The following is a 17747-nucleotide window of genomic DNA, read 5'->3' as shown; positions in this document are numbered from 1 at the left end:
ACCTTACCAGTAACTCTAAATTCAAATGTGTTTTGTTAACTGACCTGTTTTCACTTGGACTCCACCTCTTCTTAATGTTAACCTTTTGGCTCTATACCTGGGCCCCTTTTCCTTGTGACTCCCTGTTATTTGGCTCTTAGCCCATCTTTAACATATTTGACTTGGTTTTCAGACTATCTTTGGTAGGTCCTTCAATCTTCCCTCCTTTGCCATAGCCCCAGTCTATTGAAACTCAATTCTTGTTACTGGGCATACATTTCAACCCAAGGAGTAGCATATACGCTGTGAATTAATTATTAACAGGACTGAACTAAATGGATTGGACTGTTTCTTTTTCTTTCCTTTTGGCATTTATTCAACGTTTATTGAACACCTACTATATGCTGGATATAATGCTAAGCATTAGGGATATAGAGATAAACAAAAATAGGTATGCTTCCTCTTTCATTGGAACTCACAACCTAAAGGTTACACAAGAATCACACAAATAAACATGATTAAAACTGTGATAAGTATCATGAAAGAAAAGAATGACAAAAGCATAGTGCCTAGAACAAAAGGAGACTTAATTTCTACTGAAGAAACAGAAAAGCCCTGCATGAACTACTACTACTTGCTTTTGAGGGTGATTAAATACCATAACCCTCTGAACTCTGAAATAACGGCTGACGTGGCTATTTAAAAATTAGGCAAGTGGGGCTTCCCTGGTGGCGCAGTGGTTGAGAGTCCACCTGCCGATGCAGGGGACGCGGGGTTGTGTCCTGGTCCAGGAGGATCCCACATGCCGCAGAGCGGCTGGGCCCGTGAGCCATGCCCGCTGAGCCTGTGCGTCCGGAGCCTGTGCTCCGCAATGGGAGAAGCCACAGCAGTGAGAGGCCCGCATACCGCAAACAAACAAACAAACAAACAAAATTAGGCAAGTGAAAGATCACTAATAATGAAACAATCGTACTTTCCAATGTCTGCTATTTTTTCAGTTGTCTCACGCTAATTTTTGATAAAGAAAATAAAAAAGATTCTAAGGTGTGACCTTTCCATTCTTGCTTACATTGGTTTAACTACTTAAAGTTCTTTAATAAGAATCTCTAGTTCATGTAAAAAAATGTTTTTAAGACAAGATAGCTGACAGTTCTAACAGTAAGTTTTTTGGTTAAGATTTAAAATAATGTAAAAGATTTCTAGGGCTTCCCTGGTGGCGCAGTGGTTGAGAGTCCGCCTGCCAATGCAGGGGACACGGGTTCATGCCCCAGTCCGGGAAGATCCCACATGCCGCGGAGCGGCTAGGCCCGTGAGCCATGGCCGCTGAGCCTGCGCGTCCGGAGCCTGTGCTCCGCAACAGGAGAGGCCAAGATTTATAGAAAAATTCTAGAAAATTTCTAGAAAAAAACACAATTTATGGTGTCATAGAAGTAAAATGATCCATAAATTATCTTCTAGCTCTACATTTCTAAGATTATTTCAATATGCATGCATTTCATGTCGTCTTCATTGCAGTTCTATATAAGACCCAAGCCATTGGGCAGTGTTGTTTCAAGTAGTCTTCCAGCAGCCTGGCCACTGGCTCTGAGGTTACTGGGAAGTTTCCTTTTTAGCCTTACATGTAAGTAAACATCATGAATTCTCCCTTTCATGATTCAGGGACCAGTGATAGCTGGACCCAGATAGCTTCATTTTCTGGGGATCAGTGATAGCTTTTAACTTTGATTCTTGGCTAGAGTGAAAATAGCCACGAATAATGCAATTTTATGTTCAGGGCTTAATTTATGGGTAAAGGAGGTAAGAAAATTGATCCTATTTTGGCTGACAAGTTATGAGGATCATTTACAATGTAAAAGGATTTGCATTTTTTAGAAAAATTAAATGTATTAGAAATCTTGGCACAGGGTGGGTAAGGCTAGAGAGAAAGATAAATAAAATTTTCTCAGTGTCTTAATATTTGCAGATGCGGGGAAATCAAATTAACTAATTGGGATCCATTTTGAATTTTAATAGCAAAGATAATTACTAAACCAAGATGCTTTGACTTGATTAACACAGCTTTTATTCCCCAGGGTGCCTGGATGAGCACTTTTCATATGTAGTATCATCCAAATGAATACTGAATAGGTTATTCATTAAATGAAACAGATTTGACTTTCTACTTAAATCCGTTCATATGTGATTTCACTTTACATTTCAGAAGAGCTCTAAGAAAATTCTCTCCTACTTTTTTTTTTTTGTCAAGGGGAGGAGACTTTAAAATAAGAACTAAAGTGTGCAGGAAGCTTCTATCCCTTTCTATGTGGAGTGGAATTTCTGGGATTTTTCTAACTGGTGATGAGGGAGGGAATACTTCTCTTTCCTTTGGATTCTCAGCTCAACTGGAGAATGATTGTGACCATGTCTGATGCCATGTGGAGGAAGCCAGTGCAGACGGAGGGCAGAGAAAGGAGACTGGAGAAGAATGAGAGAGAGAGAGCTCTGCCTGTGTCTGAGTCCCTGCGTCCAGTAATATCCACGGCTAACTCTGCCCTGGCCTACTCCCAAGGTTTTAGACTATTCCACTCTTTTATCTATTGTGAGCAGAGTTTCTCTTGCCTGCAAGTTTATTGTACTTCTTACTTAAAACACTTTTGTGCTGCTCTAAGATATGAATAATTTATCCCATTTTATAACACATTAAAATTTAAATTTCCACATTTTGCATATGGAAGTAGAGAAATACCAATATTTTCATGTATAAACAGCTATAAACACTGCAAACTAATGCTTCCCAAATTTTCAAAAAGAATGATGCAATGTGACGCACTGGTAAGATATCATCACTGAGTATAGTGCTAAAGGGAGAGTGTAAACAATTACTTTATTAATCTTTAAGTTCTATCTCACCAATCCATATACTTTTTCTTCTGAATCAGAGCATATCTCACTTGGTGTCTGTTGGGGGAAACTTGACACAACGTAATGTATTCTGAACTCTTCAAAATTCATAAAGTGGAGAGAAGTGGCTTAATGTACTTTGGGAGAGCTGATAGATTTTTGAATTTGGTTCCACAAAGCTCGTCCCGGTACACTCAGGCCATGCTGTGAGCAGAGGATGAGAGGAACTGAGTAGGGCTGATCATAAGAGAGAGGGGCCAATAGGCTTGCTTTGGTCTGGCTTTGCCTCTTTTTCTGAGATATGCTAGGGGCAAAAGCTTTTGAGTACCTCATCTGAATGGATTTTATGGCACTTTTCCTGTGGCTTCTTTATCCTAACATCAAGATAAACTGTCTTACAAGAAAGAAAAGGTACTTGGACGGTACTGGGGCCTTTGAACATAATGCTATGTTTATAGGGATGGAAGAAGAAGACATTAAGAAATAAGACTACAAAAAAATGTTTAGTACCTGCTGCTGGGACACATATCCTGGAAAATGCTGCATAAGTAAAAAGCTACAGAAGAGAAGGTCTTGAAGTTTGTGGGATGTTTTGATCTAGTGGCACTGACCTTTGGCTGTGTCCTCAGAGTGATTGCTCTAGGCCAGACATTCTTATGTGCATCAACCATCTTTTAATGGAATAAATAAAAATGTTTTCTACATGTATGTGTTACTTTAAAAAAATGTAGATACTTCTGCTATGTGTTTTCAAGCAATTATATTAAATGTCATTGAATTCAGAATAGCACTTTGTTTTTGTTACATACTTCCTCACATAAGAGATCCTGAACCTATAACCACTATTCTATAGTTGTGTCACTATAAATTAAATTCTGATGTTAAAACATGGTCCTCATACGATATCTATAATTAAACATCTTTATGATGATGTCTTTTTTTCTTCATGTTTTTCTCTAACAAGGCCCTTCTCTCATGAGTACCACTTTTTCTCAGATAATCTCTACCTACTTTTCCTCATTTCCTGGGCTCCAAAAGAGATACCTTTTTCTGTTAATGGCTCTTCTCTCAGCATCCCTTTCCTTTCACAGCCACCCCCCAACACACACTTTGGGACCTTGACACACTTGAGAATCAGGACGGGGGCTATTTCCTGGGGACAGAGGAACTGACAGAAGTCCAGGGCTTGAACTTCCAGATTTTCTTCCAGTCAAGCAACAAGGAAGAGCAGGGAAGATACTAGAAGGTACTCATGAAATGGAATAAAAGGGTTTTTTTGTGTGTTTGACATCCTCTAAACAGTCCAACACATTACCAAGATCAGCCCAACAAACGTCAATTTTACCTTTCGTGTTTTGTGTGGATTTCTCATTCTGGATGACTTCTTAATGTCCACTTCAGTGGTATTTACGCATCCAGGCTAGAAATGGAAAACAGAAAGACAAAGGAATCTTTGGGTGTAAAGTTTTTGATCAGTGCACTCACTCTCCAGAACCTGAGCAAATGCTGTGATGACACAAGTCCCTGGCCGCCCTTTTCAAATGGCCACAGCCACTTCTCTCAGCAGTAGCCAGTGATGAAATGCTTTGCACTCTTTTACTCCTCAAGTTTAAAAGCCTTCAGATACCATTCTAGAATAACTCCCAGAGAAACAGGAAAAAGAAATACAAGAGATTTGCATGTGAAAGTGGGTGTTAGTATTATTAGTAGCTGCTAACCCAACAGATTTAGAGCAAGGGTGTCCAGAGACTAAATGGGGTGATACCCCCAGCTGATACCTGCATTCAACTTCACTCAGAGTGTACCCTCTCTGATGACAAAGACACTGATGGTTGCTTGCTTCTCCTAAGTTAGAAATCCAATGGCATTCAGTTGAACCAGCTCATATCCCAGAGTAATTTTTCTACAATGATTCATGAAATCCAGTGACTTGGAATATTTGTTTTCTATAGACAGAATGTGCAATTGAGTTAATGGTTAAAATGAGGAAGATGAAGAAAGCAACTGGGAATGAATATACCATGCTTCTTCTCAGGAATTCCTGACTTTCTTTTTTGTTTCCCACAGGCAGGTGAACCCCTTTAAAACAGGGTGGATTGGAGGAAAAGGGTGGACAGCCTGCTCCTTGTTTTTTGACAACCACAGAAGTGTCATTTTGCCAGATTTATCATTCTGTTGCAAAGAAACAAAGAGCTGTAAAGCTTCTTTTTTATTTGGAGAAGAAGAGAGGAAGAGGGAGGGAGGAAGAAAAGAAAAAGAGAGAGAAAAAGGAAGAGGGAGGAGGAGAAAGGGAAGAGGAATAGAAAGAGAGAGGAGGTAGGGGAGAGAAAATATGAATCAGGAAACAGAAGAAAGGAGACTTAAAAATACTTGGGATCTTAAATCTAGAAAGGTCCTCAAACATCACTTATCCTTTAGAAGTGATTGGAAGTTATCAGTTACATGGTTGTGTTTCCTTTACTTTCAAGTTTTGATACAAGATGTAGGGATCTCCGGTACTAGTAAAACTTATTACATTGCACATCTCTGCTCAATTTCTCTATTTTTCCCCCACAGATTGAAAGATCATTAGAACATCAGTTATCCTTGAAAGTGACTCCAGAGAAAATATGAACGTGGAAACAATCCTTTTGAGGAGTTGGGATGGGGTGGTGGGAAAGGCAAAAGGCAGCACTGATGTGATTAGGGAAATAAGAAGTTCTCCACAAGTGCTGGTAAGCAATAGGGATTAGCTCTTTGTATAATGAGGACATAGGACATTTTCCTTAAAGAACCCTCCCCTGATAGTACAACTATTGTGACAAAACTCCACCATAATGTTGTAAGTGATAAAGAAGTAAATCATTTTTTTCTTTGTAGGTTATATGTGAAATATATATATATATATATACTGTAATACACTGCCCTATAAACATTAAATAAACTATAAGTTTGGTTTGCATATCTATTTAAGAATAGAAATAGCTGGTTTAGCACCGTGGTCTGGTTGGAAGTGTAGGAGGAAGGAAGAGCACCCTCCTGGGTGAGACTTATTACTAACTGACACTGAGCATTCACTTAAACTTTATCAGCATGAGGCTGATCAATATATGATATTCTGATTTAATTTTCTGTGGCTGGTCTAGGCATAAGTATGTTTTAGCCTCCCCACCAACTGCTCCCCACCTGGTGATTTTAATATGCAGCCAGGAGTCATAACCATTGATCTAGAAGTAACAAAGATAATGTTTTAAAACAGGAACAATGTGTGTTCATTTCCTATTCAATTTCCATTTCCTTGCAGCCTTCCACCCCTAAGCTCATTAGGGAAGTGTAGGCAGTGAAATTCTTTAAGTTCTCATCGATATATCAAGAGCCAAGCATGGCAAGATAGATCATAGGAGATTTTCTTCTATACGTTAAGGAGTGGGATAAATGAGGATATGATATACAGGAAAAGGAAGGCATGTCCCTCTTTGACCAGGGGAAAAAGAAAAATAAAGGTAAGAGGCAGCACTCAACAGGTGTCCTCGTTTTCCTCCTCTAGAGAAGAAATCCCAGGGGGAAAGAAAAGAGTGATAGAAATGGTCAGACAATTATGAGGGAGCCTGTAATGTGTGGGTGGTATAGCTAGTCCCATTTATATACCTAGAAGAATCACCACATGCCATCACAGCCAACATGAATCCTTACAATTGGAGTTGGCAAGAGAGATGAGCCTGAAATAGTGTTTCCCGAGGCTTGTATACAGCAAGCAAGAGACCCAGAGTTTGTTGCATGCCTCAGTAGTAAAGGAGGTAGAAGTTCTGACAAGATTAACAGATGGATGGGAGCCTAAGGTTGAGACCAAGGCCGAGGTGTGCAGGGGTTTTACACTGGGAGCAAATGTCTGGAACACAAACTCCAGCAGTGAGTGCCCAGATATGAGATGGTACCCCCATGATAGCAGTTCTAGGAATAGACTCCACTGACGTAGCTAAAGCAGAAATCAGAAAGAAGCCAGAAGATCATATAAAAATAAAACATTTGTACCCCAAACTGCTATCAAAAACAACCTTGCATAGCAGCAGGGAGAGGTGGAAAAAAAATTCAAAGTGTGATCACTTATCCAAAAGTTTCCTAGCAGATGATTTAAATGATTGTATCATGCAGAGCACACACGTTGAAAACTATCTTTCAAATGGGTTTCTGAGAAAAATTGGCCAATTATAAAAAATACAGAAAATATATTTTCTTTATGCACATGAGAAGTCTGAACTAATAGAACTTGAAAACTCCTTCTGTTATAAGCTAGAATTCTAAATCAATCATACTTCATACCAAGTCATACCATATGGGTATTGACAAATGGCCCCAGAAATTGTGTCAACCACTGAAGGCATGAAGAGGAAAGATTTTTTTCCCTTGCATAAGAATGTATCTGACTGCAGTCTCAAAAAGAATTAGAATTTTCATTTTCAGAGTTAAAAGAGTATGGCCTTTCAAATTTAGTTAATGAGCCATTAGCAGACATCTAAAATTCTATTTGAACCAATTCTTAACACCATTAATCAGCAAATTAATAAGAAGGCATTGATCCTAAAAGTAAACATTATTAGAAGACTGAACCCTGAAGTAATGTCCCATAACTCTGCTCCCATTCCAGGCTAATGAAATATGCCAGTTCAAAATTTTTTGCTAATGGCAAAATGGTTAAAATAATAAACTGGATCTGGGATGCATGTCTCAGTGACCTTCCAGCTTCCTTTCATTTCTAAAGAGCCTCTTAGGACAGCTAATGCTTAGACAGATCTCTGGTACCTAAGTTAAATAGGGGATTCTTGAATGTTAAAAAGGCTTAGATGCCCAAAGTCATCTAGTATATTTCTGAATAATTAAGGTCATGACCTCGTGTTGATACTTGCAAAATAACTGCTTTCAGACATCAGGCACTGTGGTGAATGAAACACAGCAATACATTTTTGGGGGGAATTTTAAAATAATTTAAAGAAAATTTATTTCTGTATCTAATTGTCAGATCTAGTGATAAATGGTAAGATATAAAAATGAAGGTATGAGGCTTCCCTGCTGGCGCAGTGGTTGGGAGTCTGCCTGCCCATGCAGGGGACACGGGCTTGTGCCCCGGTCCGGGAAGATACCACATGCCGTGGAGTGGCTGGGCCCGTGAGCCGTGGCCGCTGAGCCTGCGTGTCCGGAGCCTGTGCTCCGCAACGGGAGAGGCCACAACAGTGAGAGGCCCGCGTACAGCAAAAAAAAATTAAAAATAAAAAAAAAGGAAGGTATGGCCATACCTCAATATTCTGTTAATATAATAAGGATGCCAGACAGATGAATCATTGCAATGTAGGAGCATAAGGACTGGACAGAAGTTGGCAGAGGGCATTACACAACAACAGAACATTTCAGACATCCATTCTTATGTACATTCTGTTTGTCCTCACCAATATGGCAGACAAATATTTTTAAAAATTTTGCTTTTAAGCAATTTTAATCCCAATAAGACCTTGTTGGCCTTGGTATTTTAAAAAGGCAGTTATCTTTTTGAAGCATATATAATATATACCACTAGCTGCCAGCAGATCTGCTTGAAATGTTATGCATAAATTGTTTTTCTGAACTACAAAACATATCTTCCCAATAAGATATAAATAACGTTACCATTATCAAGTAGGCACTCAGTAAAAATGTTCAAATATGTACTATTTTACATATATAATATTAAGTACACAGTATTGTTGGATTTAAGGAATAATAAAGTTGTATTTACATTGGCCTAGAAAAGAAGCATACATTATTTCTAGTAATTCAAGGATGAATTTATTTTAAACAGAACTAAGCTGTGCTGTAATATTACTATAATACTATTTATTAAAAGTAGAATTTAATGTCTTGGAATCCATTCCTGAAGGGGCAAAATGATCATAATATTGAGAAATATTACTGCCATAGCATTCATTTAAGTGTCTTAATGAGTTGCAAAACAGAAGCTGGGATTCTTGCTTTCATTATTATTATTATTATTATTTATTTTTTACATCTTTATTGGAGTATAATTGCTTTACAATGGTATCTTAGTTTCTGCTTCATAACAAAGTGAATCAGTTATACATATACATATGTCCCCATATCTCTTCCCTCTTGCGTCTCCCTCCATCCCACCCTCCCTTGCTTTCATTATTGATATTTTATTTAAAAGCATCTAAAAATCATTTATTTCCTCTCATGACATAATGCATTTTTATTAGTTGTAGTGGAAGGCACACTTGTTTTCAGGATAACTTAGGATATCTTCAGGATCCTTGGTGAAGAGCAGCACTATTAATAGTAATGGAGAACAACTATCTTTAAATTCAATCAACTGTAGCTGATGTGTAACTGGGCAAAACAATGTCCTAAGTGACAAATAAGTGGAGATTTAAGAATGAGGTGGCATATAGAGCTGACAGTAAGGGATACACATATTCCTGGAAATTTAAAAATCAGACATGACTCTGGGAAGATTAAAATTTTGAATATATTTAATTATTGGTTCAAACACAATTAAATTATTGAAAATGATTTGTCCTTCTGTAACACTGTACCAGTTTTAAAAACACAATTTGCAGTATATTGTACCTCAATTAAAATGATCCCTTACTCTTATACAAAGTAATTCTAGATTTTTGAAGTGTTCAACCTCAGGATATTTTTTTAAAGAGCCAATTCAAGCTTTTCTTTCTGTTTTGGGCACTTGCCAATTGATTTAGCTTCTGATTCTTTCAGCCTTGCTGACCCACCAATTTACTAAACGTTAAACACAGACTGAAAGAAGTTGTTTGTGGCAATTACCCTGGAATTCCTTCCATTCACATTCCTCTATAATACTTACTCATTTGATTCCTACTCAATCTTATTTGTCGGCTATAGATTCTTAATTAAGTAATCCTACTTCAATGTATTTTATGAATGAATTCCACATGTCAAGAGGCACGAGGAAGTCTGCTGTAGCAGAGGGGAGGGAAATGTACCATGACACTTTGGAGTCGTGGAAAGTGGTTAAGTTAGGTAGAAATCATAGACCATGGTAAAATCTTTGGTTCAGTTCTAAACACAAGTGGAAGTCATTGGAGGGTTTTAAACATGAAAGTGACTTGGTATGCTTTAGATTTTTAAAAGCTCACTCAAGCTTTATGTCTTTCACAAAAATGGACCTAAATGTAAAATGCTAAACTATAAAACTCCTAGAAGATAACATAGAAGAAAATCTAGGTGACGTTGGGTTTGGTGATGACTTTATAAATACAACAGCAAAGGCACAATCCATGAAAGAAATAATTGATCAATTGAACTTCAATAAAATTAAAAATTTCTGGGGGTGCAGTTAAGATGGCAGAGTAGGAGTATGTGGAGTTTGCATCTCCTCACCACTAGGGCACATACCAGGCACTGGTTGGGGACCTCAGACACCTAAGAGAACATGAGGAACCCCCAAGTGACCAGGTAGGACATGGGGGAGATCAAGGGGGAAGGAGAAGTGGAGGAGGAATGGGACCGGTACCCTGAGGGGTGGCTGGGGAAGGGGAGGGGTTTCCACACTTGGAGGGGCCCACTCACCATGAGGGAATCAACAGGGATGGGGAGAAAACCTTGGGGGATCAGAGGATTGGAAGGGAACGTGGCCAGTGTTTCCCCTGCCCAATTGGGCCCCATGGAGCCTGCTTGGGTACTGGGCCTGTTCCTCCACACTCTGAGGCCCTTCTGGCCAAGCAGAGCCTAAAATCTACCACCCAACACCCCCAGGGCATTTTCGGGATCCTGAGCCTAGGCCTGCCGCCTCCCCCAGACTAAGCCCCTCCCTGCCCCAGCCCCACCCCCAGGGCATTTTCCAACTGTGAGTGTCCTGAGCCTAGGCCCCTCCCCTGCCTAAGCCCCATCCCCACAGCCAAGGCCTTTTCTGGTTTCTTTTTTTCTATTGTGGTTCTGTTTTACCTTGCTGTTGTTTCATTTATATATTTTTTTCTAATATATTTTTTACTTATTAATTTTATTTTTTATTCTTTGTTACTGTTATGCTCCTTTTTTTTTTGGCTGCGCCATGTGGCTTGTGGGATCGTGGTTCAGAAGCTGGGGGTCAAGCCTGAGCTCCTGTGGTGGGAGCACCAAGTCCAAACCACTGGATTAACAAAGAACCTCAGACCCCAGGGAATATTAATCAAAGTGAGGTCTCTTGGAAGTCACCATCTCAGCACCAAGACCTGGCTCTACCCAACTGCCGGTAAACTCCAGTGCTGGAAGCCTCAGGCCAAACAACCAGTAAGACAGGAACACAGCCCCACCCAGAAAAGAAAATGAGATGACAAAAACATATGTTACAGATGAAGGAGCAAGGTAAAAACCCAAAAGACCAAATAAATGAAGAGGAAATAGACAAGCTACCTGAAAAAGAATTCAGAGTAATGATAGTAAAGATGATCCAAAATCTTGGAAATAGAATGCAGGCACGGATCGAGAAAATATAAGAAATGTTGACAAAGATCTAGAAGAACTAAATAACAAACAAACAGAGATGAACAACACAATAACTGAAATGAAAAGTACACTAGAAGGAATCAATAGTAGAATAACTGAGGCAGAAGAACGAATAAGTGAGCCAGAAGATACATTGGTGAAATAACTGCTGAGGAACAGAATAAAGAAAAAAGAATGAAAAGAATTGAGGACAGCCTCAGAGACATGTGGGACAACATAAAACATCAACATTCAAATTATAGGGGTCCCAGAAGAAGAGAAAGAGAATGAGCATGAAAAAAAATTTGAAGAAGTCATAGTTGAAAAATTCCCTAACTTGGGAAAGGAAATAGCCACCCAAGTCCAAGGAGTGCAGAGAGTCCCATACAGGATAAACCCGAGGAGAACCACACCAAGACACATAGTAATCAAACTAATAAAAATTAAATTCAAAGAAAAAATATTAAAAGCAGCAAGGGAAAAGCAACAAATAACAAACAAGGGAAATCCCCATAAGGTTATCAGCCGATCTTTCAGCAGAAACTCTGCAGGCCAGAGGGAGTGGCAGGGTATATTTAAAGTGTTGAAAGGGAAAAACCTACAACAAAGATTACCCAGCAAGGGTCTCATTCATATACAACAGAAAGATCAAAAGCTTCACAGAGAAGCAAAAGCTAAGAGAATTCAGCACCAACAAACCAGCTTTACAACAAATGCTAAAGGAACTTCTCTAGGCAGGAAACACAGGAGAAGGAAAAGACCTACAATAACAAACACAAAACAATTAAGAAAATGGTAATAGGAACATACATATTGATAATTACCCTGAATGTAAATGGATTAAATGCTCCAACCAAAAGACACAGACTAGCTGAATGGATACAAAAACAAGGCCCATATATATGCTGTCTACAAGAGACCCACTTCAGACCTAGGGACACATAAGACTGAAAGTAAAGGGATGTAAAAAGATATTTCATGAAAATGGAAATCAAAAGAAAGCTGGAGTAGCAATACTCATATCAGATAAAGTACACTTTAAAATAAAATCTGTTACAAGAGATAAGGAAGGACACTATGTAATGATCAAGGGATCAATCCCAGAAGAAGATATAACAGTTATAAATGTTTATGCACCCAAAATAGGAGCACCTCAATACATAAGGCAAATGCTAACAACCATAAAAGGGAAAATCAACAGTAACACAATAATAGTGGGGGACTTTAATACCCCAATTACACCAATGGACAGTTCATCTAGATGGTAAATAAATAAGGAAACACAAGCTTTAAATGACACAATAGAGACTTCCCTCATGGCACAGTGGTTAAGAATCCACAGGTTTGAGCCCTGGTCTGGGAAGATCCCACATGCCACGGAGCAACTAAGCTTGTGCGCCACAACTACTGAGCCTCCACTCTAGATCCCACGAGCCACAACTACTGAGACCATATGCCACAACTACTGAAGTATGTGTGGCTAGAGCCCATGCTCTGCCACAAGAGAAGCCACCTAGAGCCTGTGTACCGCACGAAGAGTAGCCCCAACTTGCCGCAACTAGAGAAAGCCCACACGCAGCAATGCAGCCAAAAAAATAAATTAATTAATTTATTAAAACAAATAAATAAATGATGAAATAAACCAGACAGATTTAATTGATAGTCATAGGACATAGCACCGGAAAGCAGAAGAATACACTTTCCTCTCAAATGCATACAGAACATTCTCCAGGACAGATCACATCTTGGGTCACAAATCAAGCCTCAGAAAATTTAAGAAATTTGAAATCATATCAAGCATCTTTTCTGACCACATGCTATGGAATTAGAAATCAATTACAGGAAAAAAAAACTATAAAAAACACAAACACATGGAGGTTAAACAGTGCACTGCTAAATAACCAAGAGATCACTGAAGAAATCAAAGAGGAAATTAAAATATACATAGAAACAAATAATAATAAAATATTGTGACCCAAAACCTATGGGATGCAGCAAGAGCAGTTCTAAGAGGGAAGTTTACAGCAATACAATATCACCTCAAGAAAAATCTCAAACAATCTAACCTTACATGTAAAGCAACTAGAGAAAGAAGAAAGAAAACACAAAGTTAGTAAAAGGAAAGAAACAATAAAGATCAGAGCAGAAATAAATGAGATAGAAATGAAGAAAACAATAGCAAAGATCAATAAAACTAAAAGTTGGTTCTTTGAGAAGAAAAACAAAATTGATAAATCTTTTGCCAGACTCATCAAGAAAAAAAAGGGAGAGGACTCAAATCGATAAAATTAGAAATGAAAAAGGAGAAATTACAACTGACTTCACAGAAATACAAAGGATCAAAAGAGACTACTACAAGCAACTATATGCCAATAAAATGCACAACCTGGTAGAAATGGACAAATTCTTGGAAAGGTACAACATTCCAAGACTGAACCAGGAAGAATTAGAAATATAAACAGACAAATCATAAGTAATTAAATTGAAACTGTAATTAAAAATCTTCCAACAAACAAAAGTCCAGGACCAGATGGCTTCACAGGTGAATTCTATCAAACATTTAGAGAAGAGCTAATACCTATCCTTCTCAAATTCTTCCAAAAACTTGCAGATGGAGGAATGCTCCCAAACTCGTTCTACAAGGCCACCATCACCCTGATATGAAAACCAAAGATATCACACAAAAAAATTACAGACCAATATCCCTGATGAACATAGAAGCAAATATCCTCAACAAAATACTAGCAAACTGAATCCAACAACACATTAAAAGGATCATACAACATGATCAAGTGGGATTTGTCCCAGGAATGCAAGAATTCTTCAATATATGCAAATCAATCAATGTGATACACCATATTAACAAATTAAAGAATAAAAACCATATGATCATCTAAATAGATGCAGAAAAAGCTTTTGACAAAATTCAACACCCATTTATGATAATAACTCTCCAGAAAGTGGGCATAAAGGGAACCTACATCAACATAATAAAGTCTGTAAATGACAAACCCACAGCAAACATCATTCTCAATGGTGAAAAACTGAAAGCATTTCCTCTAAGATCAGGAACAAGACAAGGATGTACACTCTCACCACTGTTATGCAACATAGTTTTGGAAGTCCTAGTCATGGCAATCAGAGAAGAAACAGAAATAAAAGGAATCCAAATTGGAAAAGAAGAAGTAAAACTGTCACTATTTGCAGATGACATGATACTATACATAGAAAATTCTAAAGATGCCACCAGAAAAATACTAGAGCTAATCAATGAATTTGGAAAGTTGCAGGATACTAAATTAATGCAGAGAAATCTCTTGCATTCCCATTCACTAACAACAAAAGATCAGAAACAGAAATTAAGGAAACAGTCCCATTTCCTATTGCAATAATAATAACAAAAAGACATAGGAATAAACCTACCTAATGGAGAAAAGACAGCCTCTTCAATAAGTGGTGCTGGAAGATCTGGACAGCTACATGTAAAAGAATGAAATTAGAACACTTCCTAACACCATACACAAAAATAAACTCAAAATGGATTAAAGACCTAAATGTAAGGCCAGACATTATAAAACTCTTAGAGGAAAACAGGCAGAATGCTCTTTGCCGTAAACCACAGCATAAGATCTTTCTTGACCCACTTCCTAGAGTAATGAGACTAAAACCAAAAATATACAAATGGGACCTAATTAAACTTAAAAGCTTTTGCACAGCAAAGGAAACCATAAACAAGATGAAAAGACAACCCTCAGAATGGGAGAAAATATATGCAAATGAATCAACGGAGAAACGATTAATCTCCAAAATATACAAACAGCTCATGCAGCTCAATATCAAAAAAACAAACAACCCAATCAAAAAAATGGGCAGAAGACTTAAATAGACATTTCTCCAAAGAAGACATACAGATGGCCCAAAAGCACATGAAAAGATGCTCAACATCACTAATTATTAGAGAAATACAAATCAAAACTACAATGAGGTATCACCTTACACAGGTCAGAATGGCCATCATCACAAAATCTACAAATAATAAATGCTGGAGGGGGTGTGGAGAAAAGGGAACCTTCTTGCACTGTTGGTGGGAATTTAGATTGATACAGCCACTATGGAGAACAGTATGAAGGCTCCTTAAAAAACTAAAAGTAGAACTACCATGTGACCCAGCAATCCCACTACCTAGAGAAAACCATAATTCAAAAATACACATGCACCCCAGTGTTCATTGCAGCAATGTTTACAATAGCCAGGACACGGAAACAACGTAAATGTCCATCAACAGAGGAATGGATAAAGAAGATGTGGTACATATATACAATGGAATATTAGTCAGCCATAAAAGGGAATGAAATTGGGTCATTTGTAGAGACGTGGATGGACCTAGAGACTGTCATACAGAGTGAAGTAAGTCAGAAAGAGAAAAACAAATATCATATATTAATGTATATATGTGGAATCTGAAAAAAATTGGTATAGATGATCTTAGTTACAAAGCAGAAATAGAGACACAGACATAGAGAACAAACATGTGGATACCAAGGAGGGGGGTGGCATAAATTGGGAGATTGGGACTGATATATATATATATATATATATACACTATTGATACAATGTATAAAATAGATAACTAATGAGAAACTACTGTATAGCACAGGGAACTCTACTCAGTGCTCTGTGGTGACCTAAGTGGGAAGGAAATCCAAAAAATGAGGGGATATATGTATATGTATATCTGATTCACTTTGCTGTACAGTAGAAACTAACACAATATTGTAAAGCAACTATACTCCAATAAAAATTTTAAAAACAAGATGTCCTTCAGTAGCTGAATGTGGTACAGGTATGCAATGGAATATTTTTTAGCACTAAAAAGAAATGAGCTATTAAACATAAAAAGCCATGAAGAAACTGATATGCATCTTACTTAGTGAAAGAAGCCAATCTGAAAAGTCTACATATTGTACGATTCCAACTATATGACATTCTGGAAAAGGCATAACTAAGGAGAGAATAAAAAAATCAGTGGTTGCCAGGGGTTGGGGAGAGGGAGGAAAGAATTGGTGGAGCACAGAGGATTTTGGGGAGCAGTGAAACTACTCTGTATCATACTATAATGGTGGATACACGTCATTATACATTTATTCAAACCCATAAAATGTACAATACCAAGAGTGAACCCTAGTGTAAACTATGGATTCTGGGTGACAATGATATTTCAATGTAGGTTAATCAATTATAACAAATGTACCACTCTGGTGATGTTGATAATGGGGGTGGCTGTGTGTGTGGGGAGCAGGGGGGATATGGGAACTATCTATACTTTCTGCTCAATTTTTCTGTGGACCTAGAACTGCTCTAAGAAACAAAGTTTATTTAAAAAAAAAAACTCACTCAGGAGTCGTGATTAGTTTGGGAATGGTTTATTGGGATGAGGTCAGGGCAAATAAAGAAAAACATAAAACCCCCAAAATAATTGAAATCAGAATCTCAAAGAGATATTAACAATCCTATGTTCACTGTAGCAATGTTCATAATAGCCAAAGTGTGAAAACAACCTAAGTATCCATTGACAAAAGAATACATAAATAAATTGTGGTGTCCACTGGCAGAAGAAGAGATAAATAAAACATGGTATACTCATACAATGGAATATTATTCAGCTTAAAAAAAGAAGGGAATCCTGCAACATGTGACAACCCAGATGACCCCTGAGAACATTATGCTATTTGAAGTAAACCTGTCACAGGGAGACAAATACTACATGATTCCACTTTTATGAGGTATCTAAAAATTGTCCAATTCACGGAATCAAAAGGTTGTTTCCAGGAGCTGGGGGGAAGGAGAAATAGGAAGTTGCTAATCAATGAACATAACACTTGAGTTAAGGAAGATGAATAAGCTCTAGAAAGCTGCTGTACAACATTATACCTGTGGTCAACAATAACGTATTGTACACTTAAATATTTTTATGAGGCTAGATCTCAGGTTAAGGGTTTTTTACTACAATAAAAAATACATAAAAAGTGAGTTGTAGACCTAGAGTAAAAGAGCTAAATTTCCAAAAGACTCACTGTGGTATCATTGTTCCCCATTGCTCTTTATTAAGAAATTAAAGATTAAGACCCCCAATGAAGAGAATCATTCATTGTAGAATGTAGAAAATCTTTGAATAAGTCACTTATTTAAAGGGTTATGCCACTTTTAAAAATGATACTAATATATAAAAAGAACAAAACAACACAACTACAAAAGAGTTAACATCACGGGGTATATAGTCTCAAAAGAGTTAAGCAACTGCTCCACGTCTTGGAGTCTCCACCTACACAGAGAGGGCAATAGTAACAGCACCAAATTCAATGCTGCATGAAATAGTGTGGAACGGGTTCATCATGGCTCCTGACACAGAGCACAGGAAACAC

General features: G+C 37.8%; 1 protein-coding gene across 2 annotated transcripts in view; it reads right to left on the bottom strand.

Moving 5' to 3' along the window:
* RGS7 (regulator of G protein signaling 7) overlaps nucleotides 1-17747 on the bottom strand; it is a gene marked incomplete at its 5' end in the record, with an annotated part of 606922 nt that overhangs the window by 32607 nt on the left and 556568 nt on the right. For both annotated transcript variants that reach the window (XM_082667794.1, XM_082667795.1), the window contains one exon: nucleotides 4205-4279. In XM_082667794.1, the coding sequence (XP_082523920.1) occupies nucleotides 4205-4279 (75 nt within the window). The remainder of the gene's footprint in view (nucleotides 1-4204; nucleotides 4280-17747) is intronic.

The sequence above is a fragment of the Grampus griseus genome (assembly GCF_964374135.1).
Source record: "Grampus griseus genome assembly, chromosome: 1".
Taxonomy (NCBI): domain Eukaryota; kingdom Metazoa; phylum Chordata; class Mammalia; order Artiodactyla; family Delphinidae; genus Grampus; species Grampus griseus.
This window is presented reverse-complemented; position numbering and strand designations above follow the sequence as displayed.